At 47.9% G+C, this 21104-nt stretch overlaps 2 protein-coding genes and 1 non-coding gene across 6 annotated transcripts; 1 reads left to right on the forward strand and 2 right to left on the reverse strand.

The window, feature by feature from the left end:
* The first annotated feature begins 607 nt into the window (after positions 1–607).
* On the forward strand, positions 608–8596 carry tti2 (TELO2 interacting protein 2). Of its 2 annotated transcripts, none has more exons than XM_056592867.1 (10): positions 608–757; positions 1317–1893; positions 2125–2312; positions 2635–2692; positions 3034–3162; positions 3621–3713; positions 3871–4064; positions 4488–4631; positions 4982–5144; positions 5321–8596. In XM_056592867.1, exons 2-10 carry the CDS (start codon positions 1318–1320, stop codon positions 5405–5407), a joined length of 1632 nt encoding a protein of 543 aa, XP_056448842.1. In that variant the 5' UTR covers positions 608–757; position 1317; the 3' UTR covers positions 5408–8596. The 2 variants fall into 2 exon arrangements, with proteins under 2 accessions (XP_056448842.1, XP_056448843.1); XM_056592868.1 differs by lacking the exon at positions 608–757 and adding an exon at positions 766–922.
* LOC130384600 (centriolin-like) lies at positions 6164–15852 on the reverse strand. 3 transcript variants are annotated; one of them, XM_056592871.1, is made up of 13 exons: positions 15573–15852; positions 15030–15161; positions 14712–14800; positions 13839–13961; positions 13573–13631; positions 13162–13393; positions 12750–12887; positions 9750–9870; positions 9529–9641; positions 9239–9336; positions 9006–9132; positions 8492–8601; positions 6164–7989 (listed from the first exon to the last, which is right to left on the reverse strand). In XM_056592871.1, the coding sequence occupies exons 2-13, from the start codon at positions 15145–15147 to the stop codon at positions 7929–7931; spliced, it is 1389 nt and encodes a 462-aa protein (XP_056448846.1). In that variant the 5' UTR covers positions 15148–15161; positions 15573–15852; the 3' UTR covers positions 6164–7928. The 3 variants fall into 3 exon arrangements, with proteins under 3 accessions (XP_056448846.1, XP_056448847.1, XP_056448844.1); XM_056592872.1 differs by having other exon boundaries at positions 9260–9336; positions 13573–13634; XM_056592869.1 differs by having other exon boundaries at positions 13573–13634.
* Positions 15853–19827: 3975 nt separating this feature from the next.
* trnar-ccu (transfer RNA arginine (anticodon CCU)) lies at positions 19828–19900 on the reverse strand. Its single transcript has one exon. It is a non-coding gene; the product is annotated as a tRNA-Arg (tRNA).
* Between the last annotated feature and the right edge of the window lie 1204 nt (positions 19901–21104).

Consider the following 21104-nt stretch of genomic DNA (forward strand, 5'->3'; position numbering starts at 1 on the left):
AGATAACGCTTTATGATGATGTACGCAATTATCCCTGCAGTCCTTCCTGTGTGTTAAAGTGTTTATTAAACCTGTTTATTCAGTGTTTCATTCACCGTTTCACTCTTCGCGGTGACGTCACAGCTGTTAACCAATAAAACAGCTCAGATAGATGAAGTAGCGTGTACTAGTGTGTGAGCATGCGTGTGTTTGTCTGTTTGCATTGGTCTGTGTCTATATGTTTTAGTGTGTATGAGTGTTAAGTGTTTGACAGTGTGTGCATAATTGTGTCTATGAGTGTGTGCATGCTGTAGCATCTGCTTTTTCATTTCCTGTCTAGAATATGTTGTCAGGCAGTGAAACACTAGTGTTTCACAAACAATCCACATCATTAAATAAATAATTTGTATGTCATTGATTAATACAGAATAAGAAGAAATACAGCTCCAATAGGTGGGGCAATGGGTGAGTTTAGCCATCTCTTTCCAAATATATATTTTTTCTTAATTGGGAAAATCTTAGGAAATCACAACAATACATTTATCAATAGACTAATGGGCATATTTGCATATTTAAAGGACCTGAGTAGGAACCTTTAACTTGGACATTTCACGGGGCACATATGGAGACGAACGTCGTACGCCTCCGTAATGTGACCGACGCTGCACTCAACTCCGCGTTGCGCAGCACCATGAACTGCGTAGAGCGAGTCTTTTCATCCTAACAATTATCACTACAAATGACGCCGACATTTGTATTGAAAGTAAAAAGATAATAGGTAATTAAACTGTAATTGTTTTTTTCTTCCGTAACGAGCAGCCTTGAAGAACACTATTGAATCAGACCGCCGAGATGTCTTCATGAATGTCCTTATTATTGTGAGATTTTTCCAGTGTACTGATGAAAACATAGTTACCGGATTGTAGCTGATTGCTGAAGAAAAGTAATGTATACAAACAGTGTGTATACAGTCATAAAAACACAGCGTCGCAGCTCTGCAACATTCTGCCATATATATATATATATATATATATATATATATATATATATATATATATATATATATATATATATATATATATAATAATTATACTCTTTATCTTTATTGTGATAAATGTCTGACTGCTTCCCATCCATTGTGTGCGTGTGTGTGTGTGTGTGTGTGTGTGTGTGTGTGTGTGTGTGTGTGTGTGTGTGTGTGTGTGTGTGTGTGTGTGTGTGGGATTGTAGGAATATTGTTTTTCTGCTTTGTAGTTTGTAACTCGTATGTGTTTGTTTCTGAGTTTTTGAAACCATACATATGATCTGGACTATGTCTGTGTGTGTGTGTATTTCAGCATGGACCTGTCATCGCTTCTCTGTCGCCTGCGCGTCTCATCCTCGTCAGCCCGCCCCTTCCATCTCCCTGACGACAGTCAGCCCTTTCCAGCAATCACAGAGGTGCTCCGCCAGCTGCAGGACAATCTGAGTGGAGTCGCTCAACGAGACGACTGTGACTCGGAGAAAGCATCTGCCATTTGCCAGGCGGAACAGTTATTCAAGATCGCTGACTCCCATTGGCTGACATCCCCTGATGACAGCGATCAGAACAATGACGCGCCTGCGTGTGCCCGGTGGGCGGCGCTGGCGGAGGCCTACGTGGGCGTAGTCCAGGCTCTCACCCGCTGTGCCGCTCTGCCCGCGTGCGAGGCCGACAGCGGCCTGCCCGACAGCCTCTACCGGGACGTCCCAGCCGGGGCCGTGCTGGTCTGCTCGGCCCTCTGCAGCCTGCTGGGGTGCCTGGGGCTGGCCGGGGGGCAGGACGTGAGGGAGGCAACCCAGGATGAGGCCCCACCCACCGGTCGAGGGGCCGGGGCCCTCCTCTTAGCAGCTGTGGCCCCACTGAGTTGTGTGTTTGCTGTGACCCACTTGCAGGTAGGCAGAATGTTGCAGAGCTGCAACGCTGTGTTTATATGACTGTATACACACTGTTTGTCAATATGGACGTATAGTGGGGCACAGCCGATGGATATCTTCATCATTGACGTGTGTGTGTGTGTGTGTGTGTGTGTGTGTGTGTGTGTGTGTGTGTGTGTGTGTGTGTGTGTGTGTGTGTGTGTGTGTGTGTGTGTGTGTGTGTGTGTGTGTGTGTGTGTGTTGATCCAGGAACAGCCATGGACGGACGCCCGCTCAAAGGAGTCTGCCGGGCACCTGCTGAGCAGCCTGGTGGCGGCGGGGGGGTTCAGGGACATCCCTCACTTCCTCATGGGGGACGAGGAGGAGTCTGCAGGAGGGGGGAGAGGCCGGGCTGTGTTCGGGGGGCTCCTGGATGTCCTGCAGCCTAACCTGACAAAGTGAGTGCCTCCCCCTCTAAACACTGACAGACGTTTTTACATCCAGTCTTCCTCACTTTGTGTTTTGGGTTGTATTTTCCGTTGGTCAGCATTTCGCATAAATGTCTGGATTCGTCCACACTCCCTGCTTTCATTGCAACACACACTTCAAAATAATATAAAGACAATAAAAACTGTTGCATATCACACGTGTCGATGTAAAGTTAAAGGTGATCACTATTACATTATGGAATATCAGAATAGGTCTGTCTTGGCGGTTGCATTAATAAAGCTACCACTAAAATAAGAGAGTGTGTGTGCGTGTGTGTGTTTATGTGTCCAGGGACCTGTTGCCTCAGTGTGCAGCAGTGAAAGTGGTCTTCTCCTGGGCTCTACTTCAGGTTAGTCGGACCTCGTAAAACATTGCATTATGGCATGGTAAGAACCAATTAACAACCAAGTTAACTAGTTAACTATTTAAACTCAGACTAGGCAACACAACGAAGTGGGAGTTAATGTGATCATGACAAGTGTGTTATGGGTAGTTGAGTGTGTTGACCGTGGTAATTAGTTGATGGGGTTACGGATGTGTGTGTGTGTGTGTGTGTGTGTGTGTGTGTGTGTGTGTGTGTGTGTGTGTGTGTGTGTGTGTGTGTGTGTGTGTGTGTGTGTGTGTGTGTGTGTGTGTGTGTGTGTGTGTGTGTGCTAGTAAGTGTTTTTCTGTTTTGTCTCTGGTCACCAGATGAGCCGCCCCTTTCTCTCCCACCACCTCCCCCGTGTCGTCTCCCCCTCCCTCCTCCTGTCGGACCACTACAGGCCAGAGAACTGCATTCTTGGAATCCGTTGTCTCCATCATATAGTTCTACAGACGGTACACACACACATGACGCATGCTGCAATGTATTTAATGTCTCGTTGAGCCATCCTGAATTCCCCGTCTGGGATTGGTTAAGATACATCTTCACTTTTTAATTATTATACAGGAAAACATTAAAGTAACAAAGTTACAATTTAAACGGGCCTGTCTCAGTAAAATAGCTGATTTCCAGCAGGTTCCTGTTCTGCAGCACATATAACATGTAACAGGGACATGGCACGTCAGACATCAGTAGGACAATCATATAGACAGCAGACTGAGCACAGACAGTGATCTATATAAGTCAGTGTTTGCAAGTCTTTTTTTCTTTTTATTTATCATACAGGAAAGTATTAGAAATAACAAAGTGCAATTAGAAGTAACAAAGTTACAGTTACTTGGCTTTTACTGGTGAATGCTGGCCGCTACATGATAAATGATTGACCTTCAACTTGTGTGTTTGTCTGCTGCAGTCTGCAGCAGAGCTACGTCAATACAACAGAGCAGAGGTGGTCTACCAGGCTCTCTACAAACACCTGTATACAACCAACGGCCCGCAGATACAGGTACGCATGGACACACACACACACACACACACACACACACACACACACACACACACACACACACACACACACACACACACACACACACACACACACACACACACACACACACACACACACACCAGGTGGCGATGTAAACACACACTCCTACTCCCAGCTGGTCCTGGCCTGCTTCTTGGACCTGCTGCTCGTCCTGGAGAAGCCTCCCTCTATCTCGGGCCCCCAGGAGGTCCCCAGGAAGCCCTGTCGCCACGACGACGTGGTGTGTCTGCTCCTCACCAACATGGAGATGGAGCACAAGTTGGCGTTGCGCCGCATCTACGCCGCCGCGCTGCCACAGTACATCCACAGGTCGGTTTATGGTCTGTCCTGATACCTGTCTGTCTGTCCATGGTCTGTCCGGATGTCTGTCTGTCTGATGTCTTCAGGACAGACAGACGGTCTGTCCTGAAGTCCGTCCGTCTATGGTCTGTCCTGATGTCTCTCTGTCTATGGTCTGTCCTGATGTCTGTGTCTGTCAGTGGTCTGTTCTGATGTCTGTCTGTCTATAGTCTGTCCTGATGTCTGTCGTATGTACACCCATTTAAACTGCATATTCTGATTCCACTTCACATTGCATCATGTTAACCTGTGATTTTCTATAATTTATGTCATGCATGATCAATGAATAAATTCGGAACAATTATCAGATGGATCGACTATGAAAATAATCATTAGTGTAACTAGGCTTCCTGTATGTGTGTTTGTGGTGTGTGTGTGTGTGTGTGAGTGCAGACTGAGGGTGTGTGCGTGCAGACACCTGAAGCGGCTGGAGCGCGTGCTGCTGAGTTACCTGGAGGTGAGCGACCCCCCGCAGGAGAGCAGCAGGAGCAGCGCCCTGGAGGCCCTGGAGACACTGCTCCCTGTGGCCTGGCCCCGGTACTACACTACACTACACTACACTACACTACACTACACTACACTACACTACACTACACTACACTACACTACACTCACTCACTCCCAGTTTTATAACCTCTTTTCCGGGGCTGGGGCTGTGAACGCAGCACATGTTGCGAGACTGTGGAGCAGGTGTAATTTGATTGTATTCAGACGTCTTGAGAGAGCCAGGAGCCAGAGGAAGCACTTGCTTTTTGGGAGACTTGCTTCAAATAGAGCTTTGTTTTTATACTGAGAACCTCCTTGTTTTGAAAAACATGCTCCAACAAAGCATGACTATGTGAACATAGTCTCTCTTTAATCTCCCCCTCCTCTGTCTGTCACTCCAGGATAGACCAGCGCCGTGTGGGCGTGTTCCTGCAGTGTTTGTTGCGGCTGCTGGTCGACTTGTCATCTGAAAGCCTCATTTCTGCATCCGTCAAGGAGAAGCTAAACAATCAGACGGCTCGTTGTTTGACTCTACTGAACCACTGTTCACATGGCAGGGTCAAGGTAGGGGACATAATCACACACAGACACACACACACACAATGTAAAATCGAACCATAAAGCCTTACAATCTATGCTCACATTTTAACTGCCTTGTGTGTGTGGGCTCTAGTTGGGAAGTGACTGGGTAAAGCATATGATCTGATAAATCATTGTGATGTCTGTGCGTCTTCCTTCAGTCACTCCTTCTGCTGGTAGACAGTAGCTGTGCCAGTGCTGCTGTGCTGCGTTGCCTAGAGACGGTCACCATGGCGACAGAAAGGTGACAGTGGCCCACTCTGATCTGCATGGCTCTTCTCTGGACATGAGGGACGTCATTTCCTGTAACTGGTGATGTCACAGCTTTCCCATTGACATCACCAAACTGAACCAATTAAAGTAAAATTTTTGTATTCTGGGTTTGGGATTGTTTTCATTGATGTTGGTGTGGATTAGCCTTGTTCTTTTTCAGGACACACACACACACACACACACAAACACACAAGGGCTGGGTATTGCCAGGTACCTCACAATTCAATTCCGATTCTATAGGTCTTGATTCGATTAGATTTCGATTTGATATTGATCCAATTGCTTCGATATCGAATACGTGCAGATGACAAAAATACCTAAATATTATTTAGAATTAACCATTTCAAAATGAATAAACCATTTCATTGTGCTTTAATTAGCAAAAAGGGAATACAAAATTGTATAGTATTTGAATACAACATTGTATAGTATTGTTCCTGAGCTAAATTTGCGGCATAAAAGTAATGATCATAACATGGACAAATGTAAAAGTGCCTGAGTATGCTTCTTTTTTTTATTTTAGTTTTTTTTAATGGAAATAATCGATTTCAAACAATTTCTGATTCAAAATTGAATCGAGAACAAATAAATTACAGTGCATTGATGAATAGATATTTTTACTCAGCCCTAACACACACACACACACACACACACACACACACACACACACACACACACACACACACACACACACACACACACACACACACACACACACACACACACACACACACACACACACACGACATGTTGCATACAGAATGGGTCAGCAGTAGCTGACCCATTCTGTAGCTTCCTAGAGCTAAACATTCAAATCAAAATATAAACACGCCCACATTAATTCAATAGTGTTTTATTTGAAGTAAAATAATTGCAATAAACTTAGCCCTCAGTGTTGGTTTACATGGGGCAAGTTGTACTGTTACATAGACGGTCCTCCATAGAAAAACAATAGGTGTTTACAGTAACATGGTTAAATGAGTGGCCGGTTTACGTAAAGAAGGCGAACATTCATGTGAGTGAGTAATGTATCCTGAAAGGCAGTCAGAGGTGGATACTGAGTTGAAACTACGCCGACAATGATGTAGTTGTGTGACCACCACCATCCGGACCCTTCCGCCTATGTTTCATTGAGTTCAGAGCAGTCCGGTTTGCACTCATTTTCACCCCAACGATGACTTTCTATTCAGAGTCACTTCTTGATTGTCATTGTCATATATACATAGAAAACCCTTTGTCCAGTCCAGCAACACATTCCATTCCTCAGCTGCAAGGTAGTCCAGTGGTCGGGGGATGAACGTGTGATGCACTTATCATACTGTCTACATAGAAACACCCGGCTGTGTGCAAAGGCGTGGCATGTGGCTCAGGAGGTAGAGCAGGTTGGCTGGTAACCGGAAGGCTGCTAGTTCGATCCCGGGCTCCTCCTAGCTGAGTTTTGAGGTGTCCCTGAGCAAGGCATCTAACCCTAACTGCTCCCGACGAGCTGGCTGTCACCTTGCATGGTTGACACCACCGTCGGTGTGTGCATGAATGGATGTATGTTGTCAATAATGTAGTCTGGCTGAGCGAAAATGGACAGAGCGTCTATAGTTCAGCGTCGGATTCCACCGCTACACCTCCCTTCCCTGTTGCTGGCTTTCCCGTATTGTGCTCCCCCTCAAACTCGGACATTAAGCAGTATGGCGAGGACTTTGACGGCGCTGTAAAGCTAGCATGTTTGGCTCTTTCCGTCGAAAATTGCAAAGAACTTCAAAAGATTTGCTTACAGCATTTGCTGAGGAAGAAAGATGTTCTTGCCGTTTTAACATATAAATGTTAAAACGTCTGTCGTTTTGATAGGTCCCGTGAGCTCCTCAAGTGCCAAAGTGTATGGTGTCTTGACATCATTGTGAGAAATAAATAAACAATGTTTGTTCTTTTTATCTATAAAAGGATCTTCACATAGGCGACATACATCTTTAATAGTTTTTTGTGGCGTTTGCGGTTGGGATTGAGGCATCTCTCTGAAAGCCTCTGAACGTGAAGACGTTCCATCAAAATAATTTCCCCCCCGGCACTATTTTGCATGGACACCACTGCTGCTTCCAGGGGTTAGCCCCGCCCTAGACGATTGTGATTGGTTTAAAGAAATATATACAGGCCAGCCCAGTTTCCCCCCGGATAGACGGCTCTAAAAAGCATGGTTCCAGACCATTCTACTTGCTGTAGTTTGGTCTGGCTTTGCGAGACTATCAATAATGTAAAGTGCCTTGAGTCGCGACTGGTTAGAAAAGCGCTATATAAATGTAGTCCATTTACCATATTGGTAACCCTGAGGCGCTACAGCATTGGTTTGCAGAGGCTTTACCTCACATCAAGATTCCTGGTTGTATATTTTAATATGAGCAAAGAAAAGGTTGATAACCAAAGGTCGGTTTCAAAAGGTTCTGCGTTTTAAAACCAGAAAAACTGGACGTGAGCTGTGTGCGTGAGTCGCACCTGTGTCTCCGTTCTTCATCGTCTCTTTCCCCTACTCCTCCTCCCTTTCACCTGCTGAAGCTCCGCCTCGGTCTGCCTGGACACACAACAGGAAGTCAATTTACATTTCCTTATTTGGGCTGTGATTCAAAGTATGAAAAAATAAATAAATAATAATAATAATAAATAATATATATATATATACACCAAACCTTGATTGATACCTATTCACATTTCCAAGTCATCTTCAGGACATTTATATTCAAAATGAGATGTGTCCCATGTTCTAGGATTCCTCAAATTACTAGTCCCAGAAAACAACAGATTTTCTACTTTTACTAACTGACACACCAGTTATTAAAATCCCTTGTTATCTATCCCATATATTATTTTTCTCACTGTCAATTTCCTCAAAATATCATACTTTTTTGATTACATTACAACTCAAGTACATTTTCAAGTTAATTGAAAAACATCTCAATTTTAAAAGGTAACACGAATTTCATTCTTGGAACTGCTGCAGCCCCTAGGATCATATATCTTCACTCATAACAACTCAATTCCCTGGATGAGCTGACTTGTGTTTGATGGATGCTCACCAGAGCTGCTGTTTGGTCTGCAGGAGACAGGTAGCGCTCTCGTCCAGTCTGTGTTTCAGCCCCTCCAGCTCTGACTGAGACAACACCAGCTGCCTCTGCACACATCTGGCCTGTGACCGTAAGGCATAGTTATATATAAACACAGAAATACTGGTCTGTGTGTTTACATTCTGTCTTGTATTGTGTGTGTGTGTGTGTGTGTGTGTGTGTGTGTGTGTGTGTGTGTGTGTGTGTGTGTGTGTGTGTGTGTGTGGGTGTGTACCTTGTGTCTGGTATAGTGTGTGTGTGTTTGTGTGTGTACCTTTTGTCTGGCATAATGTGTGTGTACCTTGTGTCTGGTATAGTGTGTGTGTGTGTGTATCTTGTGTTTGGTATAGTGTGTGTGTGTATATGTGTGTGTGTGTGTGTGTGTGTGTGTGTGTGTGTGTGTGTGTGTGTGTGTGTGTACCTTATGTCTGGTATAGTGTGTGTGTGTTTGTGTGTGTACCTTTTGTCTGGCATAATGTGTGTGTACCTTGTGTCTGGTATTGTGTAGACAGCTTTGTGCATCCATCAGGCGTCGATCTGCCTGTCTAAGTTCTGCTCTCCTTTTTAACAGAGTGTGTTCCACACACTGCACCTCCTCACACAGACACACACACCTGAACATACACACACAAACAATTTCAAGCATGTTTTGTAAGATAATGGATATGTAAACATTGCTATGTGGCGGCATGTGTGTGTGTGTGCGTGAGTGAGTGAGACCAGTTTTGTTGACTTGTTGACCTGAGCGGTTTCCTGCCCAGATGGATCATCTTCCTCTCCTCTTCCAACCTCTTCCTCTGCTCCTCTAATCTGTCAATCTGTCGAGGCAAAAGACAAATAAGTACAAAAAAGGGGAGTGTATTAATCCAATGTTTTGGTTATGAATAACAGTTAATCCAATGCAATAGCTCTGTGCTATGTGTGAGTGACATTGTGCATGCGTAATGTCCTGTGCCTCACTTCACAACATTAGCAAATTAACCTTGGAGCAAAGGGTCCACCACCCTTACCAGGTCTGTGTGCTCTGGAAGATTACAGGCTGGAGAAGGGGAACAACCACAGAGGGGCTCCTGGCTGTCTGCTATCCCAGCAGGGAGGCCTGTAGCTCCGCCTTTCCCTGCATCTTCAGTGCAGAGAGGGGAATAGGGGCAGGGACACATTGAGAGTGTGTGTGTGTGTGTGTGTGTGTGGGTTTGGGTGTTGGCGTGTGAGTGTGGGTATGTTTGTGTACCAGTGTCTGTAGGGTTGTCATCTACACTGTAGTGGTCCAAACGTGGTGGCACCTTTATGTCAGAGCGCCCCCCTTCAGGTGAACTGAGGTAGTGCAGCCCCAAACCAGAGTCCGGAGGCTCCTGAGAGGACAGAGAGACAGGGAATATTGACATTAGGAGCATTTTATTTCATACCCATTGTTCTGAAGGTTTGCATATGTTAATATTGTCGTCCCTTTAATTGCATATAAGTTCATACTTGCAGGGATTAAATGTGCATTTTATCTGTTGTGTACTAATTGATTTTATGTTAATGGGGTATTGTATTACTCATTTCTTTGTTTGCCCTTTTATTACGTCAGTTCGGGCATGTTGTGTATTGTTCGTAATGAGACCCATCTGCGCGGAGTGATTTAGTCCACGGGTGATACGGTCACTCGCGCAGTCAATTATCAGTCTCGCGTAGTCGGCCACGTGGGAAGGGTTCGTTGTATCGTAACCAGCAGTTGGAAACCGCACGGTGCGGACGTAAAGCTAAAATATAGCGAATTAGAATATTCGTGGTGTTTCGTGCTGTCGGCAGCACGGTGTATCGGCAGACAGAGGTGCGTTCGCCGTCCGTTCGCCCGCTAGCGTTTCTCGTGGAGAAGAGCTAGCGGAGAGCTAAGCGAAGAGCTAAGCTATCCAGGAGCACGTGCTCGCGGCCTAGTCGCCAGAGGGACCCAGGAAGAGGCTGGTCTCCCTCGATCCAGACGAGGTTCGTGAGGCGGGTTCAAGCCCCCTACCAGGCAGCACCGCCGATCTTCACCCCAACTACAAGGGAGGTGTCCCCCCTCTCCAACGCCCCCCTTTTGTATCCGGCAGTTTCAACTCACCCCCTCTCCCCTCCCCCACTCCAAGTGCACCAACGACCCAGCGGCGCCGCACTACGAGCACGAGGACATTCGTTAGGCCCACCGAGGGACCTCAGGTCGGACTGTCTGCGTGTGTGTGTGCTGTGTGATTGGGTTAAAGGGAGGGTACAGCATTGGGGAGGTAGAGTGTGAGTGTGTATTGAAGTGTTTATATGTCAATGTGTTTAATGTGTATATCTAGGGTAGTTTATTGTCTGTATTAAATTGTTAAACGTAGCTTTGGTCTCCTCTCACTCTTAGCTAAATATGTACACAGGTTTAGATATTATTTGGTTATAGATTACAAGAGTCAGATTACATCCCTTTGGTAAATTATACAGTCCTTTATAGGCTCCGGTACTTTCTTCAGTACACCCATTATGTATGAACGTGTGAGTTCCTGCTTTGCGTATATTGTCCTCGTGCCCTCTGATCCGTCCGTTGAATGATCCCCATTGACTTTGAATGGGGACAGACGCGCAATGCATTCTGGATCCGTGCTCTCCGTTGGAGCCTTTGGCTCCGTCAGAAATGTGTGAGTGAGTGAGTGAGTAAATGAGTGAGTGAGTGAGTGAGTGAGTGAGTGAGTGAGTGAGGGAGGGAGGGAGGGAGGGAGGGAGGGAGGGAGGGAGGGAGGGAGGGAGTGAGTGAGTGAGTGAGTGAGTGAGTGAGTGAGTGAGTGAGTGAGTGAGTGAGTGAGTGAGTGAGTGAGTGAGGGAGGGAGGGAGGGAGGGAGGGAGGGAGGGAGGGAGGGAGGGAGGGAGTGAGTGAGTGAGTGAGGGAGGGAGGGAGGGAGTGAGTGAGTGAGTGAGTGAGTGAGTGAGTGAGTGAGTGAGTGAGTGAGTGAGTGAGTGAGTGAGTGAGTGAGTGAGTGAGTGAGTGAGTGAGTGAGTGAGTGAGGGAGGGAGTGAGTGAGTGAGTGAGTGAGTGAGTGAGTGAGTGAGTGAGTGAGTGAGTGAGTGAGTGAGTGAGTGAGTGAGTGAGTGAGTGAGTGAGTGAGTGAGTGAGTGAGTGAGTGAGTGAGTGAGTGAGTGAGTGAGTGAGTGAGTGAGTGAGTGAGTGAGTGAGTGAGTGAGTGAGTGAGTGAGTGAGTGAGTGAGTGAGTGAGTGAGTGAGTGAGTGAGTGAGTGAGTGAGTGAGTGAGTGAGTGAGTGAGTGAGTGAGTGAGTGAGTGAGTGAGTGAGTGAGTGAGTGAGTGAGTGAGTGAGTGAGTGAGTGAGGGAGGGAGGGAGGGAGGGAGGGAGGGAGGGAGGGAGGGAGGGAGGGAGTGAGGGAGGGAGGGAGGGAGGGAGGGAGGGAGGGAGGGAGGGAGGGAGGGAGGGAGGGAGGGAGGGAGGGAGGGAGGGAGGGAGGGAGGGAGGGAGGGAGGGAGGGAGTGAGTGAGTGAGTGAGTGAGTGAGTGAGTGAGTGAGTGAGTGAGTGAGTGAGTGAGTGAGTGAGTGAGTGAGTGAGTGAGTGAGTGAGTGAGTGAGTGAGTGAGTGAGTGAGTGAGTGAGTGAGTGAGTGAGTGAGTGAGTGAGTGAGTGAGTGAGTGAGTGAGTGAGTGAGTGAGTGAGTGAGTGAGTGAGTGAGTGAGTGAGTGAGTGAGTGAGTGAGTGAGTGAGTGAGTGAGTGAGTGAGTGAGTGAGTGAGTGAGTGAGTGAGTGAGTGAGTGAGTGAGTGAGTGAGTGAGTGAGTGAGTGAGTGAGTGAGTGAGTGAGTGAGTGAGTGAGTGAGTGAGTGAGTGAGTGAGTGAGTGAGTGAGTGAGTGAGTGAGTGAGTGAGTGAGTGAGTGAGTGAGTGAGTGAGTGAGTGAGTGAGTGAGTGAGTGAGTGAGTGAGTGAGTGAGTGAGTGAGTGAGTGAGTGAGTGAGTGAGTGAGTGAGTGAGGGAGGGAGGGAGGGAGGGAGGGAGGGAGGGAGGGAGGGAGGGAGGGAGGGAGGGAGGGAGGGAGGGAGGGAGGGAGGGAGGGAGGGAGGGAGGGAGGGAGGGAGTGAGTGAGTGAGTGAGTGAGTGAGTGAGTGAGTGAGTGAGTGAGTGAGTGAGTGAGTGAGTGAGTGAGTGAGTGAGTGAGTGAGTGAGTGAGTGAGTGAGTGAGTGAGTGAGTGAGTGAGTGAGTGAGTGAGTGAGTGAGTGAGTGAGTGTTTACCTGATGTGGTTCCAGTTGTTCTAAAGTATCAGAGAGGGCCCGGAGCTGTTGTGTTGTCCACCTTATCGTCAGGTCTGTGTGTCGTTGGGACTCAGACATGGACTTGCTGCACTTCTCTCTCCTGGACAGCACCTCTGCCTGGGAATACGCAGCCACACCCGTTTCGTCTCAACTGGTATTACAGTGGCAATGAAGCCAGTTTTCATCAGCATCAGCAAGACAGTATAACAGCACTGTATACTGTATTTACTTTTCCTTTTATCAGCTTTTGAAAATGTGATTCATGCAAAGAACCAATTAAGTGTTAGGGGACATCTTGGCAGACTACAGGTAGACTGATGACATTGGGAATCAAACCCAGTACCATTCGGCTCTGGGTCCAACGTACATCTGTGAGACCGTGCACACTGACCATCATGTGATGGAGATTCTGGACCTGGGCCTGGGAGTTGAGTAGGGCCTCGCACGCTCCCTGTGAATCCGCCCGCAGCCTCTCGCCCTGGATGTGTTGGTCTCGGACCTGTTGGTCCTTGGTGTGCTGGCTCTGCTCCTGGGCCCTCCGGATCTGGTCTGCTACATATTGCTGGATGCCCTGGTACATCTGCCTCAGCCTGTCACTAAACAGGTCCTCCAGGCCATGGGAGCTGGAGAAAGATAGCAATGGAACAACGTGGACCGTTTTCAGGCCTAAGAAGACTTTTCTGTTATGATCTCCCTGCATGCACTTAAGTATCACATACAAATCCTATATCTTATTCCTTGTACTGAAGGAGTTGTACACATGACAATTGTTTATGTGATGTAGATCGTGGAGTGGTGGAACCTGAAGCAATCCTGTCCGCTGATCAGAGCCTGTAACAACTGGTCCAGACCATCCTGAAACTGCTGAAAAAACAAACACACACACACACACACACACACACACACACACACACACACACACACACACACACACACACACACACACACACACACACACACACACACACACACACACACACACACACACACACACATCTTTAACATCACCTCAACTAGATGGATTCTACACACACACATACACACCCAAAAACACACACACACACACACCTGTCTGTGTGTCCTGGCTTCTGTCTCCAACCGCCTGCAGTGGAGCTTAACAGCGTCCAGTTGGCGCTGCAGAGCCTGGTTCTGTATCCCCAAGCAGCGAGCCTCATCCTGGGCCTGACAGACCTAGTCACACCAACACAACATCATGTACACAAACTAGTTACTAAGAAAATGTCATGTATAACAACTGCAAGACAACATCCTAGAGACACACTGGTTACCAAGACAACGTCCTAGAGACACAGTGGTTACGATGGCAGTGCCTAGTGACACACTGGTTACCAAGACAACACCTTAGCGACACACCGGTTACCAAGGCAGTGCCTATAGACACACTGGTTACCCAGACATCACCTTAGAGACACATTGGTTACCGAGACAATGTCCTAGAGACCTACTGGTTACCAAGACAACATCCCAGAGACAAAGAATACCAAGACCACATTTACACATAGGCCTGTTGCAATGGAAGGGCCCGCTACTCTAAGGGCCTGAACAATATGTTGATTTCAATGAGGCTCAAACTAAAGATTGAATCAAAGCATAATTATAACATATTATAACTAGCCCTGGGTCTCTGCTCCTTCTTTTCACCGCCAGCGAGAAATAACCCAAAGAGAGCCAATCACAGCTATGTGGTTTAGCCTCATCGATGTGTCACCAAATGTTTGGAGTGGTGTACATAAAGCCATGGTGAAAGCCACTACTAACGTAAAGACACGAGGCATACCCAGGGTGGCTATGCCTCGTGTCACAAAGCCTCTGAGGAAGGCTGTGAGAATGCAGTTGTAGCGATGACAATGATGAGGTATAAAGAGGCTCAGCCATCTACCCATGTCTCTATCAATCCTATTATGGGATGTCTCCTCTTGCCTGCTGTCTGAGCCCCCCGATGTATTCTTGAATCCCAGAGATGATTCCCTGCAAGTCCACCTGGAGAGCCTCATTCACCAGGATCTGGCCTGGGGACACAGACAGACAAAGGGGGAGTTAATGACTCAACATTGAAGAAACAATTCAGTCAAGACTAGAACACCTGACTTCTGCAGACAGATTTATGGACTATGTGATCGTGCGTGTACCGGCATTAACAAGACCAAGACCAGCTGACATGAATGGACATCTTATGTGTGAAATGAAGAAGGTGATACAGTCAGCCTCATGCGGCTGGTGCTCTGTTGTTGTTCTCACCTTCAGTCAGCTGCTGCTCCAGTTGTTTAATCTCCAGTGTCTCCATGGCGATGCGCGACAGCATGTCCTCAAGACGAACCTCCAACTCTTGATGCTTCTCGCTCGTCATCATGGCCATCAAGACAATGCACTCTGATTGGTGAACGGTTCGTCCCATGGGCCAATGTGGGGTCAGACACAGACAGCGGTCAAACACAGCACAGAGAACCTTGTCTGGAATTCCCAGTGAGATGGAAGTGGATCAGCACTTTGAAAGGCAAAATTGCTGGTTGCTATGAGTACAGGAGATGCTACTTTCTTGTCTCCTTAGTTTCTGTTGCACTAATTTAGTGTAACACCAATTCTTGGTAACTGCCACACTATAACTACTACCTTTTGACAAAACATCCGATACACACACACACACACACACACACACACACACACACACACAGCTCTGTTTGTGTGTCCGGGGAAGGGGGGTGTCCAGGGGGAAAGGTCAAGGATAGCGGGGGGAAGTGTCCGAGAGTAGACAAGAGTTCCCTTTCAGCAGAGCATACTTACAGCGGTCAGAACAGAAGAATAGGACCTGGTTCTGGTCTCCTCTGTTGTGCTGCTCTGTCTACTCCAGAGACAGCAGCACAGGACTCATGGCATCACACGCTGCATATCCCTCCTCCTCCTCAGTTAACTAAAGATGACTCAATTGGTGCTACAGCTCTACAGACTAAACTTCACTCAGATGAACAGCACTCACTCCAATATTTACTTTCTCTTTATATGTATGCCCTATCTTCTCTATCTCTCTCTCCCCGTATCTGTTAATGACTTCACTTCTTCTGAACACAAATACTTCCCTTTCTTTGAATGAACACCGGAAGCTTCCCCTCCAGCCAATGAGAGCTGATATCTCTTGAGTGAGAGGCAATGCGACCAACCACTGTGGCATGAAGTTGTTGTGAAACAGTCACACCCGGGAGCGAAGGGGAAGGACCCCCAGGGAAGAATCATGTTTCTTAAAGAGACAGTGACCCTTTGTGGACCCTGACTGGAGCAACGGGAGGGGGAGTGATTCTACTTTGAATTCCTTCATTCTGGATTGTGTCCACACTATAGTTTTTGCCCGTTGCCTGAACACATTTTGCAAAAATTAGCTCATGTCAAAACTCAACCAGAAGCAAATAAGACACAACACTGGGAAAATACCATTCACATCTATATCCAATTTTATCTCTACTATCGAAACCTAACAATCCTTTGACAAAATGTCTATCTGATGACAAAATGATACACACTTGCATCATATGAATACACTTTCAGATCAGCATCAACACACTAGTCTACTTTATTTAAAACACTGCATTCTTTCATGTTCACTGTTTTTATTCAGTTCCACAGAAGGCACGTTTTCACAACAACCAAAAAATCGAATGCTCAATTCTGTACATTGCAGTAGGGTACTTTACAGTGCAGTAAAATCAGTTCAAGCAGAAATAAAACAAAAATGCAGTTTTTGCCAATTGCTCGAACACTATAGACACATGTTTAAATCAAAGTAACACAACTTGAAGTTTTTGTTACTATACCTTAAACACATGTAACCATACCTTAAACAAAGCGCTGCTTTGCACTTTAGTTATAATTGTGCATCAAACTTGCTCCTTTCTGCAATACACTTGCTCCTGCACACTACACACTAATTCATACATAAGACACTTAGTTCAAAAATGAAATCTCAGTGTACCATTGGGAAAAAAACATCTATTCAAAATACAAAACATATTGGGTAATTGAAAATACTTAAATACACACCTGAAAACACTTACTGACCAAACTGAACACCTATCAGCCAGCTAGAAAAAGGCCAAAGGGAAATTATGCACGTTCCGGGGCAGCGCGGGAGAAACATATCATTGTGTGCCGCCATAAGTAACTGCACCATCATGCAAAAATAGGTCCCTACAATACCAAACATATCACATTTCTAGATGCACATCATCTAGAAATCGAAAATGGTCTATTCGTTTTTTTCAATTGCTTGAACACTATAGACACATGCTTAGACCAAAGTAACACAACTTGAAGTTTTTGTTTCTATACCTTAAACGCATGTATCCATTCCTTAAACAAAAGCGCTGCCTTGCACTTTAGTGTCACAGAACAGACGAGGGGACCCAAATGCTGGACACAGGGAGACGGAGACGGAATCAAGGAAAGGGGTTTTTATTCCGTAGACAGGCGAGTAGTTGGGCAGGTAGGGGTCCGGTAACAAGCAGGTAGTCAGACAAGCATGGATCAGGAACCAGCGGGGTAGTCAGACAGGCGGGGATCAGGAACCAGAAGGAGAGTCATAACAGGCAAGCAAGGGGGCGACGGCAGGCGGATAGTCAGGCAGGCAGGGGTTCGGCGACCGGAGAGTAAGTAGGGTCGATCATTATGGATAATTACGTCCAGGTGCGGGAGAAGGAGGCCCACCAGCGTCCCATAGCCACTAGATGGCGGCATTGGACCGCGTAGCAGGACGCGACGTGACAGTACCCCCCCCTCTAGGGATGCCTCTCGGCGGACGACCCACAGCCGACGGATGGTCCCGATGGAAATCCCAAACCAGCGAGGCATCCAGGATACTCCTCCGGGGAACCCAGGAGCGCTCCTCGGGCCCGTACCCCTCCCAGTCGACAAGATACTGGTGACCCCGGCCGCGGCGATGTACCTCCAGGAGGTGGCGGACTGTCCACGCCAGATGGTTGTCGATGACCCTGGGCGGAGGTGGAGGCGGAGCGGGGGGAGACAACGGGCTGGTGGAGACAGGCTTGAGTTGGGAGACATGGAAGGTCGGATGGACACGGAGAGATGGAGGGAGTCGGAGACGAACGGCACAGGGGTTGATGACAGACTCCACTTCGAAAGGGCTGATGAACCGGGGAGAGATCTTAGGGGTGATCCCCTTCAAGGGAAGATCCTTCGCCCGAAGCCACACCGACTGTCCGGGAGCGTACTGGGGGGCAGGCAGACGGCGCCTATTGGCCTGCAGTTGGGAGCGGGAGGTGCGTGTGCGCTTCCAAGTGCGCCGGCACCTGCGCATATGAGCCTGGACTGACGGGACAGAGATCTCCTCCTCCAACTCGGGAAACAAGGGCGGTTGGTAGCCCAGCGAGGCCATAAACGGGGACAAGCCGGTGGATGCGTTGACCAGCGTGTTGTGGGCATACTCGACCCAGGGAAGCTGAGAGGTCCAGGAGGAGGGGTTGGCGTGGGAGACACAACGGAGCGCGGCCTCCATCTCCTGGTTGGCCCGCTCCGATTGTCCATTGTACTGGGGGTGGAACCCGGAGGACAGGCGTGGCCCCTAAAGCCGCACAGAACGCACGCCACATCTGAGAGGTGAACTGGGGGCACCTGTCGGAAACGATGTCCGCAGGGATGCCATGGAGGCGAAACACGTGCCTGACCAGGAGATCCGCCGTCTCACTCGAGGAGGGGAGCTTGGGAAGAGCGACGAAGTGTGCGGCTTTGGAGAACCGATCGATCACCGTGTGGATGGTGGTGTTGCCACCGGACGTGGGCAGGCCGGTGCATGTCCAGGGCGATGTGTGACCACGGTCGGTTAGGAATGGGCAGAGGCCGAAGCAGACCGGAGCGGGGACGGGTCGAGGTCTTATTCCGGGCGCAGGTAGCGCACGCCGCAACGAACGCACGGACGTCCGCATCCATGGAAGGCCACCAGAACCGCCGGCGGATGAAATCCAGGGTGCGTGTGATTCCAGGGTGACAGGTGAGCTTGGAGGAATGGCCCCAGAGCAGCACTCTGCACCGTACAGTGTCCGGAACGAACAACCGATTCGGGGGACCGGAATCAGGGTCCGGCTGCTGCCCTTGTGCCAGGCGCACCGCGGACTCAACCTCCCAGGTGAGCATGGCGATCCGACAAGCGGGAGGCAGGATGGTTGTGGGCTCAGTACTCGGGTCCTCAGGGGAGTACAGGCGGGACAAGGCATCCGGCTTGCCGTTCTGGGAAGCGGGGCGGTAGGCTAACGAAAAATCAAATCGCCCGAAGAATAAGGCCCACCTAGCCTGTCGCGAATTCAGTCTCCTGGCCGACTGAATGTATGCCAGGTTGCGGTGGTCGGTCCAGACAATAAAAGGAAGGGCCGCGCCCTCCAGCCAATGCCGCCACTCTTCCAATGCGAGCTTGATGGCCAAGAGCTTGCGGTTGCCGACATCATAATTCCTCTCCGGCGGGGACAACCGGCGGGAGAAAAAGGCACAGGGGTGGAGCTTGTGGTCGGAGGAAGGGGCTGGGAGAGGACCGCGCCCACTCCAGTGTCCGAAGCGTCAGCCTCCACCACGAACTGAAGGGCGGGATCGGGCTGGACGAGGATGGGAGCGGAAACGAAGCGTCTCTTGAGACCCCGGAATGCGGTCTCTGCCTCAGGCGTCCACGAGAATGGGCTCTTGGTAGAGGTCAGCGCTGTGAGAGGTGCCGCGACCTGACTGTAGCCCCGAATGAACCGTCTATAAAAATTTGCACCACTCTTCTTAACAATTACAAAATCTAGAGTCAACATCTGAATCCTGGCTCTTTGCGCATTGTTATCATTTGTGGTAAACATCTTTAAATTGCCAACACAGCTTCTGTTGTGGGCAATATGTGTGGGGTAGTCCAACCGTACTGCAGCACAGGATTCTTGATTCAGAATGCTGATCATTTTACGACAGAAAGTTTGAAACGGACAGATTATAGCAGAGGATGGTTTCGAACCATCGACCTCTGGGTTATGGGCCCAGCACTCCTCGGCGGAGCCACTCTACTTCAAATCACCCCAGACGGGACACGAACCCACAATCCCTGGCTTAGGAGGCCAGTGCCTTATCCATTAGGCCACTGGGGCACATGTGTTTTTACAATATGAGACAAGACCAAAGAAATGAACGACCAACCAAGCACTAGCGAGGTCTGAAATACATAAGAATAAGGAATAGGTATACTCGTTCTTTATTTTTCAATCCACCTCAGTCTCGCTACCAATCCCACGCTCAATCATCTTCGTAACGGATATTTGTTTTAAAATGATCGTTATGTATCTCTAATATTGTGAGTAGAACACTTCATGCTATCTATTGAGGCTAGACTAAAAATGTAAGTGCAATTCATTTTATTGATTGATTGATGCAATTTTAGGTATTCCTGCTAGCAGAGGATGGTTTCGATCCATCGACCTCTGGGTTATGGGCCCAGCACGCTTCCGCTTCACCACTCTGCTTAACAAATACACAATATCGAGTCAACATCTGAACCCTGGCTCTTTGCGCATTGTTATCTTATGTGGTAAAAATCTTTAAGTTGCCATCACTGCTTCTGAAGTGGGCACTACGTGTGGGGTAGTCCACACGTACTGCAGCACAGAATTCTTGATTCTGAATGCTATACATTTTATGACTGAGACTTTGAAACGGTCTGATTATAGCAGAGGATGGTTTCGATCCATCGACCTCTGGGTTATGGGCCCAGCACGCTTCCGCTGCGCCACTCTGCTTTTCTGTTACAAAATATAGATGCAACATCTAAACCCTGGCTTAATGCACATTGTTATTTTTTATGGTAAACATCTTTAAATTGCCATCACAGCGTCTGATGTGGGCAATACGTGTTGCAGTCCACACGTACTGCAGCACAGGATTCTTGATTCTGATTTTAAATGCTATTCATTTTAAGACTGAATCATTGAATAGTTCTGATTATAGCAGAGGATGGTTTCGATCCATCGACCTCTGGGTTATGGCGCCAGCACGCTTCCGTTGCGCCACTCTGCTTTACTGTTACAAAATATAGATGCAACATCTAAACCCTGGCTCAATGCACATTGTTATTTTTTATGGTAAACATCTTTAAATTGCCATCACGGCGTCTGATGTGGGCAATATGTGTTGGGTAGTCCACACGTACTGCAGCACAGGATTCTTGATTCTGAATGCTATTCATTTTACGACTGAAACGGTCGGATTATAGCAGAGGATGGTTTCGATCTATCGACCTCTGGGTTATGGGCACAGCACGCTTCCGCTGCGCCACTCTGCTTCAAATAATCCCATACG

Source organism: Gadus chalcogrammus, chromosome 6, assembly GCF_026213295.1.
Source record: "Gadus chalcogrammus isolate NIFS_2021 chromosome 6, NIFS_Gcha_1.0, whole genome shotgun sequence".
In the NCBI taxonomy this organism is placed as follows: Eukaryota; Metazoa; Chordata; class Actinopteri; order Gadiformes; family Gadidae; genus Gadus; species Gadus chalcogrammus.

Coding starts and splice junctions, on each gene's coding strand:
- LOC130384600 (XM_056592869.1), bottom strand. CDS start 15,147: ATGGCCATGATGACGAGCGAGAAGCATCAAGAGTTGGAGGTTCGTCTT. Junction 9,642..9,749: donor TGACAACCCTACAGACACTG/GTACACAAACAT, acceptor TCTGCACTGAAG/ATGCAGGGAAAGGCGGAGCT. Junction 9,337..9,528: donor TTCCAGAGCACACAGACCTG/GTAAGGGTGGTG, acceptor TTGCCTCGACAG/ATTGACAGATTAGAGGAGCA.
- tti2 (XM_056592867.1), top strand. CDS start 1,318: ATGGACCTGTCATCGCTTCTCTGTCGCCTGCGCGTCTCATCCTCGTCA. Junction 2,693..3,033: donor TCTCCTGGGCTCTACTTCAG/GTTAGTCGGACC, acceptor TCTGGTCACCAG/ATGAGCCGCCCCTTTCTCTC. Junction 4,632..4,981: donor CTCCCTGTGGCCTGGCCCCG/GTACTACACTAC, acceptor CTGTCACTCCAG/GATAGACCAGCGCCGTGTGG.